The 25,294-nt window shown below is 49.4% G+C and overlaps 2 protein-coding genes across 11 annotated transcripts in view; one reads left to right on the forward strand and one right to left on the reverse strand.

Moving 5' to 3' along the window:
- SND1 (staphylococcal nuclease and tudor domain containing 1) overlaps positions 1-25,294 on the reverse strand; it is a 452,156-nt gene that overhangs the window by 62,069 nt on the left and 364,793 nt on the right. The window lies entirely within an intron of this gene.
- Positions 1,916-25,294, forward strand: part of LRRC4 (leucine rich repeat containing 4) — a 90,720-nt gene continuing 67,341 nt past the window's right edge. For 9 of the 10 annotated variants that reach the window (XR_004433349.1, XR_004433351.1, XR_004433348.1 and 6 more), the window contains exons 1-2: positions 2,291-2,445; positions 2,618-4,491. Coding sequence is in view for 5 of the 10 variants with exons in the window: in XM_033195140.1 (XP_033051031.1) it covers positions 2,718-4,491 (1,774 nt within the window). In the remaining 5 variants the exon portion in view is untranslated. Of the gene's footprint in view, positions 2,446-2,617; positions 6,290-25,294 lie in introns of those variants that run through there. The other variant, XM_033195135.1, reaches the window with a different exon arrangement.

Below are 25,294 nucleotides of genomic sequence, written 5' to 3' on the forward strand. Positions count from 1 at the left end.
TTGAAGGGAAGGGATATTAAACCATGTTATATTCTACTGGACCGGCTTCCCAGGGCTCAGCTACAGATTGCCCCACCTACAGTCGGCAGAGAAAGGGGCAGTCTTTTTTCAGGCGGGTGAGAAAAAGCTGACCTAGTCCTGTTCTCCTACACTAGTCTGTCAAATGCCTTAGGGTCTCCTACCAGAAATAGGAGCAAGAATTCCACCCCCACTCCCAATCGCTACCCCTGGCTGCTACGCAGTTCTTTTCAGAGAGTCCTAGCCAAGGAGGGGCTGGCGAGCTCACAGGGCAGGGGGCTCAGCCGCCCGCCTCCCTTCCCCCAGTTCTCTGGGCGCAGCGGCAAGGGGCGACTCCGGCCAGCGAAGACTGAGAAACCGCGGCTGCAGCTCCATGAATGAATGGACTGTGTCGTGGGCTCCGGGAGTTCACCTCAATCCTTCCTGCCGGCCTCTGTGCTGTCCCAGGTTGTCATTCCCCAGCTCGTCGCACTTGGTCATTCCTGCCACTGTTTCCCGCCCCCGCAACCCTCATTAAGGAAACTCTCATTTAAAGCCCCAGTGAGAACCCAAGAGGGGTGAGGCAGAGCGAAAGAGGGGCCGGCGGCAGTGCAGCAGCGAAGCCCGGGCTCTCGGTCCTGGGTGCCTCGTGGCCCCCACCGCCCTCCCCCGAGTCCCCACCACGCAGTTCCGAACTCCGAGCGCGAGTCCGCGGCCCGGGTGAGGATGACGCGGGCCGGGCGGGAGGCAGGCCAACTGCAGCGGCCCCGCTGCGGGCCGCCGGGCCCCTGAGCCCCGCACTCCAGAGCCAGGGGGCGTTGGGTGCGGGCCAGAGGGCGGGGGCCGGTGAGGGCTCTCCCGCCGCAGCCCCGCGCCGCTCCAGCCTATCAGCGGCCACCCAACGGCTCCCTCCGACCGGCCCAAAATAGCTGCGAACGCCTGCGACTTGCGCGCGGCCCCTCACTTGACGCTCACTCCAGCTCGCTCGCCCTGGCCCCGCTCCGCTCGTCTAGAGGGGGCGGGGAGGAAGCGGCCCGGGGAGGGGGGAGGGGGGAGGGGAAGAGAGAGGAAGAGAGGAGGAAGGAAGGAGGAAGACGGGCGGCCGGAGGCGCGGGGCTGCGCGGCGCCGGCCGGCGCGGCGCTGGAAGGCGCCGGCGTTAACCCCGCGAGGCAGCCGGCGGAGGGGGAGCAGCGCTAATACATAAGAGCACTGCATCACGCTAATCTTCTCCCAGAACAGTATGCGTCAGCAGTACATTCACGTTCTGACTGAAGGACAAAAGGATGAGAGAGCAGTCTGCGTGGCTGCCGCCTGCAACACCGCGAGCCCGGCGCGAGGAGGAGACGGTGGGCGCCGCGCACAGGAGCCCCGCTGTTGCCGCCGTCGCCGCTAGCCAGCGGGGACTATGTTCCCGGGCTCCGGAGCGTTTCCCGCAGCCGCGACCCCCGCTCCTCACGCCGCTGCAGCAGTCCGCTGGCGGCGCGGCTACTGAGGGCGCCGGGAGCCAAAGCCGCGAACTCGCTCTCTCCGCACAAATCCGGAGCCGGCGGCGCGCCGGGGGCCGGGCAGGGGCGGGCGGCGACGGGCGGTTGCGCGCCGCCGGGGGCTGCGGCCGCCGCCGCCGGACCCGCGCCCGCCCCCGGACTCTCTGAAGGGGGCCTGTGGTGCAGGCGCGACCGCGGGCGCCTCGCGCTCCTCCGGCCGGCGGACCGGGTTCGGGCGCAGCTGCCACGCCGCTGGCCCTCGGGCGCCTGACGGATCGCCGCCCCGCGCGCCGGCAGCCGGCGGACTGGAGAACTGAGCCCGGTTTTTGTCTCTTCCACCCTCCGAGAAGAGGCGAGGAGAAAGGGGGTGTGTGTCTGGGGAGGGCGAAGGCGCCGCGAACACCTCTTAACTCTCGCCGCCCCGCAAGCTCACGACCGCAATCAGCTGCCGCCGGCCCGGAGCGGCCGACGCGGGGAGAGGGAGCGCAGCATCGAGCGAGCGCGGCCTGGGCGGCTTCGGGGCGCCCCCGCACCCCCTCCGGCGGCGGCCCGGGGAGCGGACCGGGGCCGCCGGAGCGCACTTTGGCGATGAAGCGCCTTCTCCCGCGGCTGGAGCGAGCCCGTGCCAGGGTCCAAGGACAAAGCCGGGAAGCGCTGGTGGCGCCGCTCCTCGGGCGGAGGGGGGGGCATGCACCTGCATAGCCCGCCGGGCCTTGGCTCTCCCAGGCGCGCCTCAACTCCGCGGCTTCGCCGGCTCAGGCTCCGGATTTACTAGAAGCCATTTTGTCTCCCCCACCCCTTCCCTCCCCTCCCCTCCCCTCCCCTCCCCTCTGCCCTCCCCGCCCCCACCACTTCCCCCTTTTGTTAATTAAAACTAAGAAGTCGGAATGGGAACGAGGTGCCCAGCTCCCGTGGAGAAAGCTTAAGGACACCACGCCAGTGTTTTCCTGCCTTCCTTCCGAGGTAGGTGACGGCGAACTGGGTGGGGACGGTTGCAGTGTGGGAGAGTCGTAGCTTTCGGAGGGCTTGCCTTGAGGGTGGGTTGGGAGACGAGGGGCCGCTCGAGTTTAGCAGGAATTTTTTCGGCCGATCCGCTCCGTCTCTCTAATCGCCCCCTCCCCACCTCCTTCTCCAGATGGAAAGAGGAGCTCCTAGCTCACTTAAGCCGGGGTAGGGCTGGTTCTCCTTTCCGAGCCAAAATCCCAGGCGATGGTGAATTATGAACGTGCCACACCATGAAGCTCTTGTGGCAGGTAACTGTGCACCACCACACCTGGAATGCCATCCTGCTCCCAGTCGTCTACCTCACGGCGCAAGTGTGGATTCTGTGTGCAGCCATCGCTGCTGCCGCCTCAGCCGGGCCCCAGAACTGCCCCTCTGTCTGCTCGTGCAGTAACCAGTTCAGCAAGGTGGTGTGCACCCGCCGGGGCCTCTCCGAGGTCCCGCAGGGTATTCCCTCCAACACCCGGTACCTCAACCTCATGGAGAACAACATCCAGATGATCCAGGCCGACACCTTCCGCCACCTCCACCACCTGGAGGTCCTGCAGTTGGGTAGGAACTCCATCCGGCAGATTGAGGTGGGGGCCTTCAATGGCCTGGCCAGCCTCAACACCCTGGAGCTGTTCGACAACTGGCTGACAGTCATCCCTAGCGGGGCCTTTGAATACCTGTCCAAGCTGCGGGAGCTCTGGCTTCGCAACAACCCCATCGAAAGCATCCCCTCTTACGCCTTCAACCGGGTGCCCTCCCTCATGCGCCTGGACTTGGGGGAGCTCAAGAAGCTGGAGTATATCTCTGAGGGAGCTTTTGAGGGGCTGTTCAACCTCAAATACCTGAACTTGGGCATGTGCAACATTAAAGACATGCCCAATCTCACCCCCCTGGTGGGGCTGGAGGAGCTGGAGATGTCAGGGAACCACTTCCCTGAGATCAGGCCTGGCTCCTTCCATGGCCTGAGCTCCCTCAAGAAGCTCTGGGTCATGAACTCACAGGTCAGCCTGATTGAGCGGAATGCTTTTGACGGGCTGGCTTCACTTGTGGAACTCAACTTGGCCCACAATAACCTCTCTTCTTTGCCCCATGACCTCTTTACCCCGCTGAGGTACCTGGTGGAGTTGCACCTACACCACAATCCTTGGAACTGTGATTGTGACATTTTGTGGCTAGCCTGGTGGCTTCGAGAGTATATACCCACCAATTCCACCTGCTGTGGCCGCTGTCATGCTCCCATGCACATGCGAGGCCGCTACCTCGTGGAGGTGGACCAGGCCTCTTTCCAGTGCTCTGCCCCCTTCATCATGGATGCACCTCGAGACCTCAATATTTCTGAGGGTCGGATGGCAGAACTTAAGTGTCGGACTCCCCCTATGTCCTCCGTGAAGTGGTTGCTGCCCAATGGGACAGTGCTCAGCCACGCCTCCCGCCACCCACGGATCTCTGTCCTCAACGACGGCACCTTGAACTTTTCCCACGTGCTGCTTTCAGACACTGGGGTATACACATGCATGGTGACCAATGTGGCAGGCAACTCCAACGCCTCGGCCTACCTAAATGTGAGCACGGCCGAGCTCAACACCTCCAACTACAGCTTCTTCACCACAGTAACAGTGGAGACCACAGAGATCTCGCCTGAGGACACAACGCGAAAGTACAAGCCTGTTCCTACCACATCCACTGGTTACCAGCCGGCATATACCACCTCTACCACGGTGCTCATTCAGACCACCCGTGTTCCCAAGCAGGTGGCAGTACCCGCGACAGATACCACTGACAAGATGCAAACCAGTCTGGATGAAGTCATGAAGACCACCAAGATCATAATTGGCTGCTTTGTGGCAGTGACTCTGCTAGCTGCCGCCATGTTGATTGTCTTCTATAAACTTCGTAAGCGGCACCAGCAGCGGAGTACAGTCACAGCCGCCCGGACTGTTGAGATTATCCAGGTGGACGAAGACATCCCAGCAGCAACATCGGCAGCAGCAACAGCAGCTCCGTCCGGTGTATCAGGTGAGGGGGCAGTAGTGCTGCCCACAATTCATGACCATATTAACTACAACACCTACAAACCAGCACATGGGGCCCACTGGACAGAAAACAGCCTGGGGAACTCTCTGCACCCCACAGTCACCACTATCTCTGAACCTTATATAATTCAGACCCATACCAAGGACAAGGTACAGGAAACTCAAATATGACTCCCCTCCCCCAAAAAACTTATAAAATGCAATAGAATGCACACAAAGACAGCAACTTTTGTACAGAGTGGGGAGAGACTTTTTCTTGTATATGCTTATATATTAAATCTATGGGCTGGTTAAAACAGATTATATTAAAATTTAAAAACAAAAAGTCAAAACAAAAATATTTTCTAACTTGTAAGTTCTATTTAAAGGGGGTGGGGGGGGAATCTTGGGAATGTTGTGGGGTACAAGCCACAAGTTAACTTGCTATGCTGCCAGAAGGGATTTCTGGTATAAGGTTGAAATTGCTGAGATAAAATAAACTAAAACAACAAACATCCCTAAAGAGGTAGGATGTGGGCTGCTGAGGGGGCAAGAGGGATAGACTGAACTTGTCATTTTTTAGAAGATGCTTCATAGGACACAGGAATACCAATTTCTACAGACATCTTTCTTAAGCCGAGAGCTGTCTTTGCAGAATTATCTTATTTAAAAAATACAAAAAAAAGCACCATGAATTTGTACTGTGCCAAAATGTTAGTGGCAATAATGTTTTTCTTCGGAGGCTAAGGGGAAGATAGATCTGTACATGTATTTTAAGCAGGAAAACCACCAAAATTCAAATGAACCCTTAAAGGGGCTGAGTCTTTGTCCATGTGCACAAGTCTTGGGGGTCTGTGCACTGGGACACACGTGTGCCTTGCCTGACAGAATGCTTAGGAAGAAGCAGAGAAGGATGGGAGCTGGCGTAGCTCTCAGCTTAATGCTTTCACATTGCACCAGATTCCTGCAGTTGGGCTTAACCCACTCTGCAAGGCATGTGTCTATTCAGGGTTTCCCAGGAGGAGGAGGCCCCTGAAGGGGTGCGGCAGCAGGGGGGTGGGAAGGGAGGGTAAAGCAGAGAGAATGTATTCACAGGAGGCCATAAATTAGCATTGTGCCATGTCCACCTGTTGTTCCTGGAATCTGACAAATGATTGTAGACAATGACGGCATTTTATGATTTTTAAAAAGATTTTGTTTGTTTTAAGGTGGAGAGGGAGGAGAAACCTGAAGTGGGGAGCTTGGGAGTGGAAGCTTTTCTCATGCTTGTGATTTGGTGACTTTTCTAAATGCTGATTCATTAGGGACTATTACAGTGGATGTCAACCGGTTGTGGTGATGGGGTGGGGGCAGAACATGAGTAGCAAAGAAAAAAGGAGAGACGAAAAGGGTACAGGCTCATGTAAAGTAATGAAGCCTTTCCCAACCAGGATGGTTCACAAAAAAGCTCTGAGAGCCACAGTTACAAGTGACACGCATGCACACATGGAATTCCACATGGGGTCCTGTTGAATGGAGCACACTGAGGGGAAGCTTCCCTCTCCCAGGCCACCTCAGGAGAAGGTGAAAGAGAAAGGGTGGGCGTGGGTGGGGAAGGCAGAGATCTCTGTTATTCTGGTCCATTTAATAATGATGTAACTTCTTTCAGTTATTACTTTAGCTTTAAAAGGAAATAAGGGGTTCAGATTTGAAAGGGGGTGGTATGGGTGGGGGTGGGGTGGGGAATTGCCAACAAAAGAACACTGATTGTAATGTGAGAAAAGTGTATTTTTGTATTTTAATAAATATTGTTGAATTTTTAATTCAATGTCCCCAAAGGGTTAAATTGAATAAGACCCTGAACCTATAGATTCTTATGAGCCAATCATTTCTATTTAATAAAAAAGCGGGAGGGGAGGGTAGAGGTATGATGGGGGAAAGACAAATGTTAAATTATTTTCAAGTATGGGAAAATGCTACAGCTGTTAATAACCTTTCCTTAGCTTAAATAAAAGCACCCCGATTCTAGTGCACCTTCCACAAGCTAACTGTGTTAGTCCCTGGCTTTGTTGGGGGTATAACCAAATTCCCTGTGCCCTGGAAAAGCAGGGGAAATGGGTCAGCCTCAGCTCCTGGGACCTGGCCAAAAGTTAAATGCCACCTCAGCAGAAGCTGCTGGTCAGGCAGCACCAGCTCTACCCGAGGACCCTGGGGGACCTGGATTTCAGAGGTCTGTAATAATGTAGTTTGGCTTATATTTCCGACAGGCAGTGTTGCTTCTGTTCTCTGGGTGCTAAATAATCCAAACATGTCTTTGTGGTACGTGTCTGTCTCCTGATGCTTACCGAGTAATAATGTCCAGAGAGGCTGCATGAATCAGGACCCTGCACTTCTTCAGTGCTAGTATTTATACTAATGCAGGGAATTGGGACTGAGTGGGTGTGAACTCTTTGGAACTGAGGAGGGAAAGAGAAGCAGGCTCCACTTTGCAGCAGCTGGCTAAGGGCCAATTCTTAATCCTCCTGGGTATATACATCATTTCTGGGTATCAGCGTGCCAGCACATATGTATGGGCACACACTTATAAACTGCCACTCACAGTTCTAGGCACCAAAGATCCATTCCTCCTGCCTCTCCTTTACCACCATACCCCCAATACAAAAGAAAACTGCAGAAGAGCAAAGGGTGGGACTTGGCTAGGACCAGGTGAAAAAGCAAGAAATTACTCCCTTTCCTAGTGCCATAAGACACAACTCAGGCTGTTTAAAACAGCTTCCTGGGTATGCATTCAGAGAAATTGCGGAGGAAGTTGCTGTTTCAGAAATAGAGGATGAGGAGCCAATTTCCTAACACCCTTCTTTTTTTTTTTTTTTTTTGACAGCTATTTGAGCAGACAGGGAATTATGCAGTAACTCTGCAATGACTAAGGGTCTGTGGCTAACAGTCTGAGGAGTGAGGTACAGAAATGGGCCTAAAACAATCTTGGGAAAGAGTCCTATGGACAAATGCATTTGTCCCAAGGAAGACTATATTCAGCTCCAATCTGTGGGAGAAGGACTTTTCAAAGGATCCTCAAAGGAGTTGGGGGAGACTAAGAATATGGATCCTAGATTTCAGTATCCTCAGAGCTGCAAGGAGAGTTCCTTACCCCAGCAGGCCTGCCCTTTGATCCGTGCAGTTTCAACTTTTACAGCAGTAACCTTCCTTTGCTATCATGGTATATCCTCCTCTGTAGCAGGCACTTGGGACAGCTTTTCAGAGAGGCATCCCGTGAGTACCAAAAATGCAGCCGTGAATGCTGTGACTCATCCTTGGCCTGGCCAAGGTTTGTTACCTAGGAATGGAACACGGGTTGGTAGCTCGTCGGGGGGAAGTTATAGCAACACGTTGGATGTAAAGACTCTTGCTGATGATACGCAGTTAGAGAATTTTCATTATAGAACTGAAAGCCATGAAAAATCATTTAGTCTAATCCTTTCATATTCTACAGTCAAAGAAACTGAGCCCCAGATAAATTAAAAGACATATCCAAGGTCACACTGCTAGTGGAGGAGGTGGGACTAAAAGCCCAGGTCTCTTGACCCCTAAGTCAATGTGCTTTCTCTCTGCTATTGGCTATCAAGAACATACTTAACTAGCAAAACACAGTTAAAACGGGCCGTTCCTAAGATATGTCCATGTTCTCTTATCCCTCTTAGAGCTGTTCAATCTCTTTAGAACTGGCTCTCCTGCCCTCTAAGGCCTGACTACAGGGGCTCCACAGGTGCTAAGGGGTTAGATTATCAGGACTGTACATAACAGTTTCCTGATTCTTAGGCCCAATGGCAGACAGAAACTGCAGGATCCCACAGAGGGTGACAGCTAAAGGGGAAGGAGTGAACTAGATAAGACTTTGTGTATTACAGTGAGAAAAGGTGGCTTGGCCTCCTCCCAGCCTTGGAAACTCTGCAGTGTAGAGGAGGTCTTAAAACACCTACTGGACCACAGAGGTTCCCCATAATGGAGCGGTTTTTGCTTACCCGGCTCAACAATGAGAATAGTGGGAGGCTCTTTCACTCCTTTTCTCCACCGTATCTACCCCAGCTCGAGCTCTTTAAGTGCCATGCTGTAGCTGCCACTTCTGTAACGTGCTCCGGGGCTTTTTAACACCCTTCAGCTGGATCCTATTATCAGTGGAGGTAAAGGTAGAGAGGCTAGTTTCTAAGGCCTAGAGACATTAGCTTTATCATGGCTATTTAACATGTATTGAGGCCAGCAACTTGCTGGGTGCTGGGTGAAACCACCAGCAGAGAGTCCCTGGCAAGACAATTCCTATTGTTGTCTGGGAAGAGGGTCAGAGTCCATGGTCTCTGGCTTCCTTCCGTGGTAATGGTTAGAGACTGGGAGAGGGCTAAGTGGGCCTTACCCCAGGCTTCTACCTCAGGGGGCCAGGGCCTATAATTACGGCTCCATCATTTCGCTGCAACAAAGCAGCAGGGGCTTAAAATTAGAAAAAAGAGAGAGAGGAACATTTATATCCAAACATATGTCTGATTTTATCTCCTCTGCTGGCACTCAGCACTCAATGCCATCGGCTAATGAAGGCACTGTTCACGCCATTTCTGAATCCTGCCTCAGCTAAACTGCAAGGCAGCTTTTGGCTCAAAGCAACTCTCTTGGTCTCACTCCTTTCAGGAAGCACCCCTCTCCCATGCAAGAGGAAGAATGGTTTGGACAGGTTAATGTTGTTTTCATCTTTGCTTTAAATTAAAACGAAGTAAATTACTTCTTGGAGTAGTGATAAGGGCTTCAGGAACTAGATCAATGTAATACACACACACACACACACACACACACACAATATAGCATAGTGCTTGCAAGCACAGACTCTGTAGCCAGTCTTCCTGTGTTGAATCCTAGTTCCATCACTTACTAGCTGTGTGACTTTGGGAAAAGACTCAATTTCTTCACCTAAAAAATACAGACAATATTACTATCTAACTCAGTACTTCACAGATTGTGAGAACTGAAATTTTACATATATATAATTATACATGTATATGTGTGATACAGATCTCACTGCTCCACAGCATATAGCAAAATGCTAGATAACAGTTGACAATACACTCAAACATACAGATCAACAGAGAAGCCCCATCACCACCCCTATTCTTGAACACTGTGTATGTCCAGAGACATGCCTATTGTGCTACTCCAGAGAAGAAGGATGATGATCTAGAAGTCAGAGACAATAATATCTATAAGCCCAATCACTGTGAGAAACGTGGTTATACTTATCTTCCCAGGAAAACCTTGCCTTGTACTCTGATCCCTACACCAGCACTATAGCTGTCCCAAGGCACTGATTTAGTTAGTCCAGGAATAGATTACCTTTCCTTGTGGTGAGCCAGAAGAAAGTGAAGGTGCTGATAGTGGTGCACAAGCTGAGGGCTGGGACCTTGGGAAGCCTAGGTCCTTTACCAAGAAGGTAAACTTCCTAACGTCTTCTCCCCTACCCATGTTTCTCTGGCACAGAGCAGTCAAAGCCTTATTACTCACGTCAGTGATGAAATGCTCCCTGACCATGAAGTGTTATGAGGACTGGGAGTGGGGAGGGGGGAGGCACTAGGAGGAAGAAGGTAGCACCGAGAGGGCCCATGGAGCTTCCGAACAGTATTGCAGAGCTAGGAGAAAAGAAAGGCAGTTAAAAGGCACCATAATTGGAGCAAATGAGAGAAGAATGGAGTTCTATGGCAGATACACAGGCTAAGGGGCTGCAATGCAGTCAAGGAGGAAAGCCAGGGAGATTCCTCTGCCTTAGCAAGCAAGAGGCTGGCTGGACCCTGGATGGGGAAGGACTGTTAGTGCAAAATTCATGGCATGGAACAGAGGAGAAGAAAAGCAGGGAGATCAACTTTCCGAGAGGCGAAGAAAGAATGCATTTTGATTTCCTAATGAGAGGCTAGAATTAGATTTTAGGATGATCACAGGTTTTATCCTCTGGTACATGCCAGCTTTGCTGTCAGTACTTGGGCCAAACCACCTACCCACAATAGTCCTGTTCCCTATCCTGGAGGCTGTCCACTGCTTGGGGAAGCAACCCAGCCTTCACGGATGTAATTTAATCCTGACCCTGACAGGCTCACTTAGGGATCTGCTCTGAACCACTTCCTCATTTCTATTAAGGCACAGTCATAGGGAGGGGGGTGGAGTGTGCTGGGGAGAAGAGAGGGAGCAACTTGGTATTTGTCCACAAAAAGAGTATTATTCCAGAGGGACAGTGTTTTATAAATTGTGTTTTCCAATAAAAATAATGATATCTATGAGTTCAGTGCACATGGACCCTTGCAGTGAGTCAGAGATTTGGCCTAGGCCTGTGGGGGATATCCCTGGGAGAAACTGTCTTGTCAAAGGAAGTTAGCATTTGAGACGATGGTGTGATCTTCGCTCACTTATCCCATCAGGAAGAGTTTTGAAACTGTAGCAGGGAAGCACCGATATGAGAAGCTATTCTCAAGCTAGGTGTGGGAGCTAGACGGACCAAGATAGAACTTAGCCTTTCAGGTTCATTCATTCTGTACAATCAGGAACATTAGTAGAGCAATTACTACAGTTTAAATCAATTATAGGATGCCGAAGAAACAGTATTTGATCTACTTGTTTCTTTCATAACCTCCTACCTTTTTTTTTTTTTTTTTGAGACAGAGTCTCACTCTGTTGCCTAGACTGGAGTGCAGTGGCGTGATCTCGGCTCACTGCAACCTCCGCCTCCCGGGTTCAAGCGATTCTCCTGCCTCAGCTTCCTGAGTAGCTGGGATTACAGGCGCACACCACCATGCCCGGCTAATTTTTGTATTTTTAGTAGAGACAGGGTTTCACCATGCTGGCCAGGCTGGTCTCAAACTCCCAACCTCAGGCGATCTGTCCGCCTTGGGCTCCCAAAGTGCTGGGATTATAGCCGTCAGTCACGGTGCCCAGCCCCCACCTACCTTATAGCCCCACTAATAAAAAAAAAAAACCCTTCAATTAATTATTGTATCAGGTTTCCTGTCCCATAATCCCCATTTGAGGACACTCATCTGCCATGACAGGACCTAGGAAATCATGCATGAGGCCCTCCATTTTGAAGAATGATGGCTCTTTCTTCCTAACATTTCTCATGATATTTCCTCTTCAAGGCAACTCCTTAATTTGTAGTCTCTTTTACAGTTCCTTTAAGGTCTCAACCCTCATTTCCCTGTGTCTCTAAGTTGGTGCTGATTTAGTCACTAGAGAAGTCACTCTACCTGCTCAATGAGTCAGCAAGGATGACTGAGAAGAGCTTTCACACACTAACTGTTCCCTGTGCGAAGTTTGGTTTCCTTGCCTCGGGCTACTTCTTCCCAGTCTTCAAGGCCCTGGCTTCCTCCCTTTACCTGCCCACTCATCCAGGTTCATTAAGACCATTCAGACAGCTTCTCCCACGGCAGGTGAACTGAATGAGGTTATAGGCAGCTCTCCACAAAGGCAGTTCCAGTCAGGAGCCAAGTGCCAGTTCCCTGGATCATGCAGCTGTGTTTGGAGGAATGCTGAGTGCATCCCTCACAATAGGCCCAGAAATGGAGCTGAGGCCTCAGATACTAACAGCCTGTTTCTGCAGCCTGCCAGCCACAGTGGTTATAAGTTATAATCTATTACCATTGCAAGAAGACTTAATTTCTGGACTTAAAGGAAGTCAGATAATACTTTATCCTATTAGTGTCTGCCTGTGTGAACTGACAATGGCATCCTTCTGACACGACCGCATATTCTTCCAATTCATCTCTTTAAGGAAGGGCAGGGGGAAGTCTGGATGGAGTAGGAAAAGAGGGAAGAAAAAAATAAGGAAGAAACTGCTGAAGGAACCAGGGAAAGGGAAGAGTATTTTTTTTTTTATTAGAAACGAGGAGAGGGGATGCAGAGGGACAGGACAAGACTGTGCTGCTTCAAAGCATGTTTGCATTTCATTTTGTTTCTCTCATGAGGGGGAGAGATGGCAAGCACTGGAGGTGCTGTGTGCAAATGTGTCAGAAAAAAGGCTCTGAAGCCACAGAGAAGGATGAACACAAGAAGAATAAGGCATTGGCCCATTCTGTGTGCTTGCTGTTTCATCCATTGTGCCCGTTGGAGGTTTTCCCTTTCCTTAATCCTTCTTCCCCCTTCATGTGTAAGTCCACATCCACTCCGACTAGTGGTGTCATGTCAGCCGAGGGTGCCTTCTCATTCTGGGTGTGTTATCAAGGCTGGCTGACCTGGGGATGGCAATGGACACTGAGACAGAACACAGGTTCATGGTTCCTAACTTCCGGGATGTGGAGAGAGCAATGAGAACTTCCAAGTTAATTCAGAAAATCTAGTTGAACCCTCACATTTTATTTATGAGGAAAATGAAGCCCAGGAAGATGTGCCTTGCCCAGGTGTCACAAAGCTGGTGATGCAGAGACCCTACCTGTGGTCTCTGGGTTCCTGATCTAGCACAATTGCTGAGCACCTGCAGGGCCACCATGACTTACAACTCCAGGGGGCGCCATTTACAGAAATGGCAAAGTGATTCGTGCCCCCTGGAGTTTGCATTTTGGTGCAATCCTTTATAGTTCCCTTTTGGGATGGGGGAAGGCCTTTCCCACCAGTACTGTATCTGTGCTTAATGCTCTGAGACAGATGGTGCCCACTCACAATTTCACTCAAACAGGAAGAGCTGAGAAATCAGGCAACTTTCCTTTCTCTTCAGGGCATGTGTGTTCTGATGGCGGCCCCACAGCTAATAAACCAAAAGGGGCATGTGTTGCTTCCATGGCCTTCCCCTTCTCTCTACAAGAGTGCAGGGTAGTAAGGTAACATCTATCCCAACATGCCAGGAGGGCTTGCAGAAAGCTAAATCATGTTAGAGGTCTGTGCAAGGTCATGCAGACCCTTGGAGAAGCAGAGAAGCCCGGAGTCCTGCTCTTCCTCCCTGGCCTTCCTAGTGTTGTGTAAGCAAAGGGACCCTCAGAGGGAAAGCTCTGGCAGCCCAGGTTGACTCAGGGGCCTACCCTGAAACTGGGGTCCAGGAAGCTAGGAAATTGTCTCCTCTTCCTTCCATCTCAACAGATCCTCTCTTGGGAACAGAGTGGCCCTGGCTATAATTTTATCACATACATTTAATTAGAATTTGTGTCCTTCATGATGGCTTCAAGTGAAGTCCCAATAGAAACATTCTAAAAGAACAGTGCTTTCAGGCAAGGATTTCTTCTAACCAAGTTAATTTAGCAGAAATTTGCCATCTTGCATTGGGTGGAGTCACCTCTCTTTTCAACTTCAAAGCTGGGAAGCAATGGGAGGTGAGGAATGCAGAGAAAATAAAGAGGAGGGCGGGGGCTTCAGGCAAATGAGTTTCCATCTATTAAGGAGCGGTAATTTCTGCTAGCTCCCCTAGAGACCGGTCCCCTCCAATAATGGCCTGACTCTAATGATTCCCACTCCTAAGCAACAGCCTGTGTTATGCTGGTGTTGAGATGAACTGTGCCAGAGAAATTCCCTTTCTCTCAGAGGTGCTGCTATCATTACACAAGAGACGTTAGCTAGCCAGGAGGATGTGCTATTGATGGGGAGAGAGAAAGATAACCAAAGAGAATGCTTTTCCCTAGAAGGCTTGGTACAGCTGACTTAGGACAGAAAAGGCGGACCGAGAGGTTACAGGTTAGCAATAAGAAAGGACTACCCATCACGGGCAGATTCTCTGGACCAGGGGGTGACCACAGGAGAAGTGGCCTCCTGATGAGTTGACGACCTCAGTTCAAGGAGGAACTAGCTGGCTGGGAGGGAGGGGCAGGTCTTTGGAGTCTGGAGTGTGGGTTAAGCTCAGGCATAATGGACAAAACTAATGGGCATTTGAGATGTGAAATGTGGTAATAAGTTCATGGGAAGTAAGGGTAAGGGATTCAATTTCAGGTCCCTAAATACTGGTCATTTCCAGGACAGAAGTACAGGGATGTGGCCTTAATAGCAGTGAAGTTAGGATCATAACTGTTATTGAGGCTTCGGTGTTAGCTGAGGGTAGGGGGTTCTCTTATTGTGCCCTCTCCATTCTAAATACACTGAAATCTGTGATGAAAGCTAATATTGTGAGTTACTGCTAAAACTGTTGCCAGCAGGTCTTGAGTAGGGGGTAGGGAGTCCCTTATTTTGCCCCTGGTGGCTTCCCCGTGATAGAGACGGACTGCTTCCAGAGGCTGCTTTGCCAGATGTGCCAGCAAGCAGCCCGGCCAGAGAGCCTGCAGTGCAGACAGATGCCCTGGGTGGTATTCAGGATGGTGACACCTTTTATGGTACTGTGGCTCGGCTCTGGGGCAGTGCCAGAGCGGCAGGGTCATGTTCCTCAGCCAGATTCATTTCCCCCCAAACCTCTTCAAATATGTGGGTCATGGAGGGAGGCAAATTTAATTAAATTACTGTGTTGTGAACTGCCCTTCCTGGGCAAAGGCTAAAAATGGGCTCATGCTGACATGCAAACCCATCTGTGTACACAGCATGTGTTTTCTTTGTGCTGGGCTGTCAGCAGCTGGATGGGGTTGGCAATGCCCAGGATTGGACCCAGTGAGCTGGCCCTTTTGCCACAGCAAGGCAGAGTCAACAATAATCCAACCTGCACCCCATACAGCTCCGATGACCTTTTCTTTCTACTTAAAAGATGACTGGGTTGCACTCCCCCTTCCTATGTCAATTTGTTTCTCCTCAAGTGCTTCTCTTGCTGACACACAGGACTTTCCCGTAAGGCGGTGTCCTGCGCAGTACCGGGTAAGAAGGAACAAAGCTGCAATGAGGTGTGATTCAAAAGAGTGCATGGGCAGGGTTTGTTTAGCTTGGCAGGAGACAGAGGGGTCTCCCGGGTGATTCTCTAGAGTGCTACTTCAGCAGTTCCCCACTGGCAATACCAGTGCTGGATAGAAAGCCCTTGTCAGGTGCCAGAGTAAAGCAGAAAAGCTTCCTCTCCCCTGCTCCCTGCACAAATGCCACAGTGCCTATAGGACTTGACCAACAAAGGCAGGCAAGGAAGGTCAGGAGCAACTGGAAGCATTTAACATGTGGAAACCAGCAACCAAGACAAATGCTGGCTGTCCTGAACCTGTCACCCAAGGTCATTTCATTTCCCTCCTGGAAGTTCAGACCTCACTGCTGCAGTTTACAAAATACCACAAGGGTAAACAGTTTGCCCCCCACTCCGCCCCCGAGTGGTGCTGCTGCTGGAGTTGGAACAGGGCTTCCCTCTGCTGGTGTGAAATGACTTGAGATGGGATCAGGTGTGGCACGGGGAGTAGTAGATGCTGAAGGCCGCAAGGCAGGCTTTTCATTCGGAACTGAGACCAGGGAAGAGTCAGCTGGGCAATCTTTTCCTGACTTGTTCCCCAGAGAGAACAGAGCCATCTCTCATGTCTAAAACTTCAGTGAATGCAACACATGAAGCCTGAGAGGTGGCCCTGTACTGGGACAACAGGAAAACATCTTCCTGGGCAATTAGTAGTTGTACTTATGCAGCCCCCTTCATGTCCTGGACATCTTGGCAGCAAGCAGCTAACTAGTTGATTTGAGCAGTCCAAGCAGCTCTGGGGTGATGAGAGCCCTCTGTAAGTCTCCATCTAGGCAGGTTTGCAGGTAAGCCACAAGAGAACAGGGGGAAGAACCTCCCTACCCTAACCTCCAAGCCTCTAGCATGCTGTGTGCTCTTCTGAATCACACCTCACTGCAGGATGAGGAAGGCACGATCCCTCTTGGAGCTCTGCTGTCCCCTCTACACTGTGCTGAGCAGTTCAGGGATGTTCTCTGACATAACCGGGGGTGGGGGTGGGGGAGTGGTAGTGTATCTGCCACATTTTGTAGATGGCTCAAGTTTCTGGCAGTGAATCTGATGGTTACTTTAAGGACTAAGACAAATATTGTCAATTCAGGTCCTTGGAACCTATACCTCAAGAACCTGGACTATGCCTATAGCTGACCGTTGGTCCAGTACTTCCAAATGACTAGAATTTCTGGATCAAAAACAAAAGCAGACAGATCACTAAGATTTGGTCAGACACAAGAAAATAATGGATCCAAGAAAGCAAGTTTCCTGTGGTTAAGAGGTTAAGTAACAATTGTAACAGGAAGAGAAAAAGACATGTAATCTGCACAAGGAGGATAGGGGCAGTTATGAAGAACAAGAAATTAACTGCTTTGGTGTGATCTATCATGTGACTTTAGAGAAAGAAAAAGGTTCCTGGGTGTTCTGCCTAGGTGCTCTACCCTTTGGTAAAGGAGCTTTCTTCCTTACCAAATTGGAGAGAAGAGGCCAGACACCAGCTATAGGCTGAGGTAACAATGATATTTCAGTGGAATGAGACCCCTTGATTTTCTGCGACCCACACGGCCCCATGCACACTCCAGCGTGAGAGCTAACCAAATGACTGGTTTCAAATTCTAGAGATAGAAGCAGATGCCTCTTCAGTCCTCTTAGTCAGTATTTTATTGTTCCTTAGGTGCCAATAAAGTATTTTATCATTATTAAAGATTAAAAATATACTTATCCTGAAGAAAACACTCCAAGTTGTATAGAAAGTCCATAATATATCTTAATCCCGATATTCCTCAATGGAAAAAAAAAGGTTTGTTGGGCAGGGTGGTGCACGTCTGTAGTCCTAGCTACTAGGGAGGCTGAGGAGGGAGAAACTCTTGAGTCCAAGAGTTGAGACCAGCCTGGGCAACGTAGCAAGACTCTGTCTCTTAAAAAAAAAAAAAAAAGTTGTTCCTCCCTATTTAAGCAGCCTAGGGCTGGAAGAGCTTTCTCTAAGGGAGAAAAAGCCTTAAAATAATGTCAGTAATAGCAATCTAGGCATCAGAGTGAATAATATAAATGTTGGTATGGCTGTATCAATGGCATTCCAACAGCTGCTGAGATCCCTTTGGTTTGCAGATGACCCAAATGTAAATACAAATGATCTATTTACATTGCATGGCCCTATCTAACGTGGAAGGGGCAGCGTGGTAGACAGCTCCCCCAGGATTCTCTCCCTTTGATAGGCTGCTGCCAGAGTAGACGGCTATGTCTGGCTCTGGCAGAGCCTGCTAGGTGGGACGTCTGATTCCTGTACAGCTCCAGATTTCTGCTGCTCACCAATAAGCCAGCAATGGGGAAAGGCAGAGTGGTGTCCTGGGGCTGCTGCAGCCATATCTTTCTCTTGAACAAGGTCACCCATGACCCCTCTCATACTTGTTACCAATCATTTCATTTCTGTTGGAAAGAGACAAGGAGAAGGGAAACTAATTGATTATAATGGTGTATTACAGGGCACTACCTTTCAGCACCTTGAACCAGACTGAAAAACTAAGCATTGGTACTTTGAGAAGTTGCCAAAATCTATATTAAAATAAGGTAAGGGTAGGAAAAGGAAGAAAGGTGATTTCTGACACCTGCTTTTTTGACTCTCAGCTCCCAGAAATACTTAGGGAGCAAAGTGGGTGGGATTAAGGCCATCTGCAAAAACAGATTAGCTCTGATGAAAGCTGGAAAGTGTTTTCTGCAAAATATGAACTTAAACCTTGCCCTGTTTTTTGAGTTTCAGATAAATTCTTTTTATCATGTCACCCTGATTAATATGCCAGAACATGAACTAAGAGCGGTCTTCATTTTAGCCCCAGGTTGACCTGCAGGCAAGGTCTGACCCAGAGCCTTCATCTTGGGAAAGCAGGGCAGGAGAGAGGATGGGAGTGGCAGACATCCCTGGGTATGGCTGGGGCCATCTGCACTACTGTGAATCAAGGTTGGCTCAGACAGAAGGCGCGAGGGAGGAGGTGCAGCTGCTGATGGCTCAGACAGCTTGGACCTGTCCAGGCAAACAAGCCGCTCAAGTGCAAGAACAGCCAGCCAAGTAGGCAGAGCACAAATAAGGACTTAAAGCTTGAAATATCTGACAAGATATAGAGGGAGGGTAGGAAGCTGTCTGGGATTTCAACTGGTGTCTGGCCTTGCCTCTCACTGCTAAGGCAGGCTCTTCTGCTACCAATGGGTAGGATGTGATGCTTGGGAGCTGGTGGGATGGATACAGGGAAGCATTCCTTGAGCTAGAATTTAAAAAAATCTTCATCTCTGGTAACAAATTGGAGACACAGCTGTGGACTGTTCTCCCCACAACTGCCCGCCAAAGCAAAACTGAATCTTGATCCACAGATACATCTTATCTCCCCTCCACAGATCTGCCCAAAGTTAAGAAGCAGTGGGCTTTGTGTGCATGTGTATGTGGGCGTGTGGGTGGGTGGGAAGCTGCACCACCAACTGCGCAATATGGGAGACCCGTCTCAGAACTAGCTAAGGAGGACGACACAGGTGCTCTGCTCTCCCACCCACCTTCGGGGAAGGGAAGGCAGCAGTAGACTGTTCAGGGGGACAAGTGCCACTCCAGCTCCTTCTAGTGAGGACTCTTGGAGACAATGCTTCTCAGTGCCAGGCTCATATTATCAGCACTGTTGCTGTAATAAATACCAGTGTAGATCAAATCTAGATGCTACATCAAATACACTGCAATCTCTAGGGGTGGTGACAGGACTTCCTTCAATGCTTAAAAAACATCCAGGATGGCCGGGCGCGGTGGCTCAAGCCTGTAATCCCAGCACTTTGGGAGGCCGAGACGGGCGGATCACGAGGTCAGGAGATCGAGACCATCCTGGCGAACACGGTGAAACCCCGTCTCTACTAAAAAAATACAAAAAACTAGCCGGGCGAGGTGGCGGGCGCCTGTAATCCCAGCTACTCGGGAGGCTGAGGCAGGAGAATGGCGTAAACCCGGGAGGCGGAGCTTGCAGTGAGCTGAGATCCGGCCACTGCACTCCAGCCTGGGCCACAGAGCAAGACTCCGTCTCAAAAAAAAAAAAAAAAAAAATCCAGGAGATTCAAAGGTATACCCAGGATGAGAGCCTCTAGACTCAAATGGGAGGCAAGAAGACTTACTGATCAGACAGGTTTCTGATAGGACAGTACTACCACTGACTCTAGAAGTGCTTGTTGTACATAGCTTTGCTTAAGCTGAGTGACTATTCCTGAAGTTTCATTCAGGTTCAGGAGGAGTAACTTCCAAAATAACTGGCTAGGTGTTAACTGACTGACTGCCCTGGAAAAACATAGGGAAACCCTCCTACAAGCAGGTCACTCTCCTCAGAGCCCCAGGCAAGGTAGGAGAGAGGATAGACTGCTCAGAGACCTATGAATATCAAGTGGGAGAAACCAATGCACAGAGAGATTATCCTTTATTCCAAAGGCAAGTAGGAAGAATATCAAATAGGTTATTTCTCTCTAGCCATTACCAGCTACAGGCTGTCCCTCATCAGTCACAGGCTGCTCTACAATCTAACTTAGGCAGGGGTCTCCCCTGATCTAGAGCCCTGCCTAAGGAGGTGAGTGGTGGGCAGGGAGCATTACCGCCAGAGCTCCGCCTCATGAGAGATCAGCAGCAGTGGCATTACATTCTCATAGGAGCTCGAACCCTATAGTGAACTGCACATGTGAGGGATCTAGGTTGTGTGCTCCTTATGCAAATGTAATGCCTGACGATCTGAGGTGCAACAGTTTCATCCCCAAACCATTGCCTCACCTGACCAGTCCACAGAAAAATTGTCTTCCACGAAACTGATCCCTAGTGCCAAAAAGGTTGGGGACTGCTGCTTTAGATCATTTCACAGTTTAGGTTCATAATCCCAAATGACTGAGAAACTAATTTTTAAATGTGAGGATTCTGACCCTTAGTGTAAAGGCATTCCCTGCCATAGCCCTTCGGTGATTCACATATTCATTAGTTTGCTTATTTAGAACCAATATAGTGAACTGCACCCTGCCAGGTGCTAGGGAACAATGGAGATGAAAGACGTGGTCCTTGCCCTTGAGGCACCCAGCACTTGGGTGGAAACAATGACAGTATGGTCTAAGAGTGGGACAGTGGAGGTTTATAAAGGGGAGCACTCTGGAGAGTGAGCCAGAGTCAGGAAAAGCCCCTGCCTCCTCCTGTCCAGAGTCCCATGAAGAAACACAGATGAGGCCACACAGCAGGCTTGTTCTTAGGACTGGGCTGAGGAGGCAACCCCCTCATTTGGAGTCTGGATGTAGCACTGGACAGTGTGGGACCAACGCTGACTCTGACTGTGTGAGGAAAACAAAGATGAGCCAGGCCCTCCTACAGAGGTGTAGGGGGTGACCTGTGCACTGGCAGGTACTGGCTGAAAGGGCTGTCTCAGGGGTCCGGGGGGAATGGGAAGGAGGGTGCCATGCGAACCTTTGGCTGGCCAAGTGACGTAGACAGTCCATAGCTCTCCCTCTGCTTCAGTATTGCTTAAGAAAACATAAACTATTCATAGCTTAATGTTTAGGTGTAAATCACAAAACCCCCCAAGAAATAAGAACTAGCAGCCTGTCCCTAAATGAGAAGGTGCTCAGCTAGGGTCCTAAGCAAGGATGTGGTATGTAAATGTAGCATGGAAGCTTCCAGCCTGAGCTCCAGAGCTCCATTTAGGTTGGCTGCAACAAGATGCTGTTTGTCCCACTTGCTGAGCAGCCAGAGCAAAATAGTGCTTGGGAGTTGGAATAGGCACTGAGGACACAAAAGAGGCCTCATACATATACAGATGCAGAGCTGAGGGCATGTGGACTCCTGGGAATGGGGGGAGGTACAAGTTTCAGTCCTCTTGCCCAAGCTTTAGGCAAATACCACTTGGGAAACTGCTGAGCACACCTAAGGGATCGGGACTGTCTTGTGGCATGTGTCACAATGCAGCTGCAGCTGTCTTCCATTGCCCTGGTGTAGCCAGAGAGGTCCACAGGATGGGACATGCAGTGCTGGCAAGGGACAAGGCAGGTAAACTCCAACGTATAATAGCGCTCAGGGCGGTTACAGTGAGGTCATCCAGTGAAAGAGACAATACTGTCTAGTTGTTCACTCCTGAAGTCAGATTCCAGATATAGGTCTAACTTGATCTTTGTGCCAACCAGTCCCTCACCTACCAAGAGTTCAGATTACTCATGAAAACTTATCCAGAAAGATCAGGCTTAGGTTAGACAAAGTCTAAAGACAAATCACATATTTCAGGGTATGGTGATCCAAATTTAATCTCCTAAACTAGTAGTTCTCAATCTTAGTTCTACATTAAAATTGCCCGGGGAGCTTCAACATTAATATATATTTATATAAAATATATGCATATATTTAAAACCCTTTTCTGATATGAAAAATTCAAAATACTGAAAATAGGATAGTAATGAACTTCCATATAACCACCATCCAGATCCAACAATTACCAAAGTTGTCATATTTGCTTCATCTCTATCCCCTTTTTCTTTGTGGAAGCATTTTAAAGTATATCCCAGACATGATGCCATTTTCAACCTTAAACACTTCATTCAGTATGCATCTCTAAAAAATATGTTCATTTTCTTACATAACCACAATGCCATTATTATGCCTACCAAAATTATCAAAGTTGTTCCTTGGTATCAACTAATAAATCTGGGGAAGTTAAAAAGCTGGTGCTTGATGAAGCCAGAATCTTTGGAGGGAGGCCCAGGCATTAGTAGCTTTCCTAAGCCTCCGCATTCCATGATTCCAATGTACAGCTGGGGTGAGAACCACTACCCTGATCCTGCTCCGGGATCTGAAGCAAGCTCTGCGAATGTCCTTTAGCCCCTGATCACATGCTACACAATAAAAGATCTAAGGAAAACATGACATGCCACAGACAGGATGAAGAGAAGGAAAATGAAAGCATTTAAATGTCATCAAGGCATAGAACTGAATCCTTCGTATACTACAAGGGTACTCTCTCCCCGGGAGTTGAAGCCCACTCACTTGAGCCACCAAATCCATCAAAGGTCTGAACGCCAGGAACCAGGGTCGTTACCAGCTGCCTGGGTAGCTCACAGGGCCCTCAAGCACCTCTGCACTGGGCCAGTCTGCATCATTCCTCCACTCTATTTCTAGCTATTCTTGCTTCTGTACACACTGTCTCTCTGGCCTAATATTCTGGCAAACTCTGAGCCTCAGCACCTGGTCTTAGAGAGGATTAATTATATAGGCCTGTGGTGTGTGTGTTTGGGGGGTGGGGGGGGATGGTGTGTGCCAAAACTTCTTGGGTGTTGGCACTGGGGTATAAGTACCACAGTCTTCAATTTTACTTATTTCATTAAAAAGGAAACAAAACAAAACAAAACAAAAAACTAAACAAAACGTCCTGCAAAAAGGTAAGGCTGTATCATTGCAGCTAAAAATACCTCTGCTGAGGGCGTCCGCTCACCAGCTCCTCAATTAGAGATGCTACAGGGCCCTTTGTGAGCTGTGCGGTGTTGACGGCTCCACAGGGGCTCCGGGCGGCTGGGCACAATCCTTGGAGCAGTGACTAGCGACTGCTAGGTAAGGGAAGGCTGGCAAACAGCCCTCGAGCCAGCATGGAGATCTGCGTACTTCAGGTAACTATCAAACCCCTCTTGCTTTATGGACCCACTGCCCAAGCCAAGGAACCTCTTGCCTTCTTACGGCAACTCTGAGGATAACCCAAAGTAATAGGGTACTGGTCTTGACTTCCCTGAGGTTCACATAAGTACAATAACCACCAGAGGCAGTAATGCCATGCAGTCTGGCTCACGGTGTCTGTGGTGCTGGACAACAACCTGTGGGTGGGGTGAGTGGTAACTAGACTTGCTGGAAGCCTCTCAGTGGCCTGAGGAAAGGGCTGCTTTAAATGCAGGCTGACATCAGAAGGGGGAGGCTATGTGGAAGCACAGGCTTTGCAATAAGGGCCTCTTTCTCTGGCTCTTCTTTCTTCATCCCCTTAGTACCCACAGGTAATTTAGTCCAACACACTCATTTTTATTGGGGAAGATGAAGCCTTAGGGAGGTGAAATGATTTTGTCAAGGTCACACAGCTAGTAAACGGAAGAAAGACTTAAACATGGGATTTCTGATTACAGGTGTAGTGCTTTGTTCCACTATACTGTGTCTTCCTAATGAATGGATTCATTATAAGCATTCAACAAGTGTTGAAAGAGCTATGGGAAAAGGGATTTTCAGTTCAGGTGCCAAAAAGACCAAAGACTGTCAGGAGCGTGCTGCCTGGATGATCTGGGAATTCTGAATCCCGGCAAATTCTGGGAAACTCAAGGGTCAGACTCAGCAACTTAATCAGATGTTCAGTGGGAACAGTGACGACTCTGCAGTCTGTGATCTTCAGCCAGAGATCCAAAGCCATTCCTTTCTTTTCTCTCTGGGAGTGGAAAACACTTGGTATTAGATTGACTAGGGGGCTCTCAGGAGAAAAGGAGGCAAGGATAAGGACAAGGTTGTCTGACTTGATCTGGCATTGACTCCCTTCTCATTCCTTGGCATCACGTGTGACCCTTATGAAAAAATATGGAAGTCTTCCATATTTATACAGTTATACAGAAAACACTCACTGGCATGGGGGAAGGTGCGCTTTTTTGGAAGAACACAATGCAAACCTAACATCGCCAAAATGCCCAATGTGCAGGGGACTTGTCTAGAGTCCTGTGCTGTCTAATGAGGTGGCCACTAGCCCCATGTGGCTATTTACATTAAAATTATTTAAATTTTATAAAGAGTATTCATCAGTTGTATAAACCACATTTCAAGTGCTCAGTATCCATTATGTGGCTACTGTACTGGACAGCAGAGACAAAGAACATTTCCACCAACACAGAAAGTTCTGTTGGACAGCGCTGGTAGAATCTGGTTGTCTTTTTTCATGTCTTGCTGCCTGCAATGAGTAGTTTCTGAAACCCCTTTGAGGATAATTGAACTTGGAGAAGCTAGAGGGTCCTGTAATTCTCTCTCCAACAAACCTACTAAACCTGGGCTCCAAAGGAGCTAACAGCAGCTGGGAGCATGAATCCGCCAGTGCACCAGGCTCACCAGGCCCTAACCCTTCTTTCCCCAGTGCCTTGTCTGCATGTTCACAGCCACTTTGACCTTTGCATATTTTATTCAGTTTCTATTTTATGCTGTTTTAATTGATGTTTAATACAGCTTAACTTGTGTGGTGTTCCAAGCCCCTCACCAGGGGGCCGCTCATAGGCAGAAGCACAATTAATAGCAATCCTGAGAAAATTATGCCCTGTATCAAAGCTGTCATTGCACCATAAAAATGCTTATTATTACTATTGAATTCTCCAGTCCTGATACCTCCCCATGTTTACTAGGTAGCAGATAAACTTCTATGTTTGTGCCTTCTCTACTCTACCACACCATCAGAACTAAATATAGCCCTCATGTGTATGTTTAGCTCCATTTAGCTGTGCTTTGGAAAAGGGGAAAAAAATCAGAGTATATAAAATTAAATTGCTGGAAAATGTGACTTGTTCCTCTCCCACTTGGACAACCCCTTAAAAGACATACAGACATCACTGCTAACAAGAAGGTAATCAGCCTCTGCTACAGCGTGAGAGAGACCTCCAGACCCTGACAGCATGGCATGGCTCCTGCATCAGCCTCGTGGGAGAGTAGAGGGAGTGGGTCCAGGGGCATGGAATACCGGAGGAAAGGGATGGCACTCATGGGCCCACCCTGTGCCCTGCCTCAACTTGACCAGAACAGAGTGCTTGAGCTGGAGTTCCACCTAGGGAGTTTGAGGGCAATCCCAGATGGGCAATTTGACCTTCCCACAACTCTCTCAATTCAAAAATCAAAACAATGCAACCCCCCTCCAAAAAAAAAAAAAAGGAAAGAAAAAGCCCCCAACAAGAGTTTAGCACTCCTTGGTTTCCTCTGGGCTTATCTGAAGCTTGGATTTGGCATGAATAGACAGCAGCTTTTCTACAACTACATATCAGG

Source organism: Trachypithecus francoisi, unplaced genomic scaffold (genome assembly GCF_009764315.1).
Source record: "Trachypithecus francoisi isolate TF-2019V2 unplaced genomic scaffold, Tfra_2.0 Lachesis_group4, whole genome shotgun sequence".
Lineage (NCBI taxonomy): Eukaryota > Metazoa > Chordata > Mammalia > Primates > Cercopithecidae > Trachypithecus > Trachypithecus francoisi.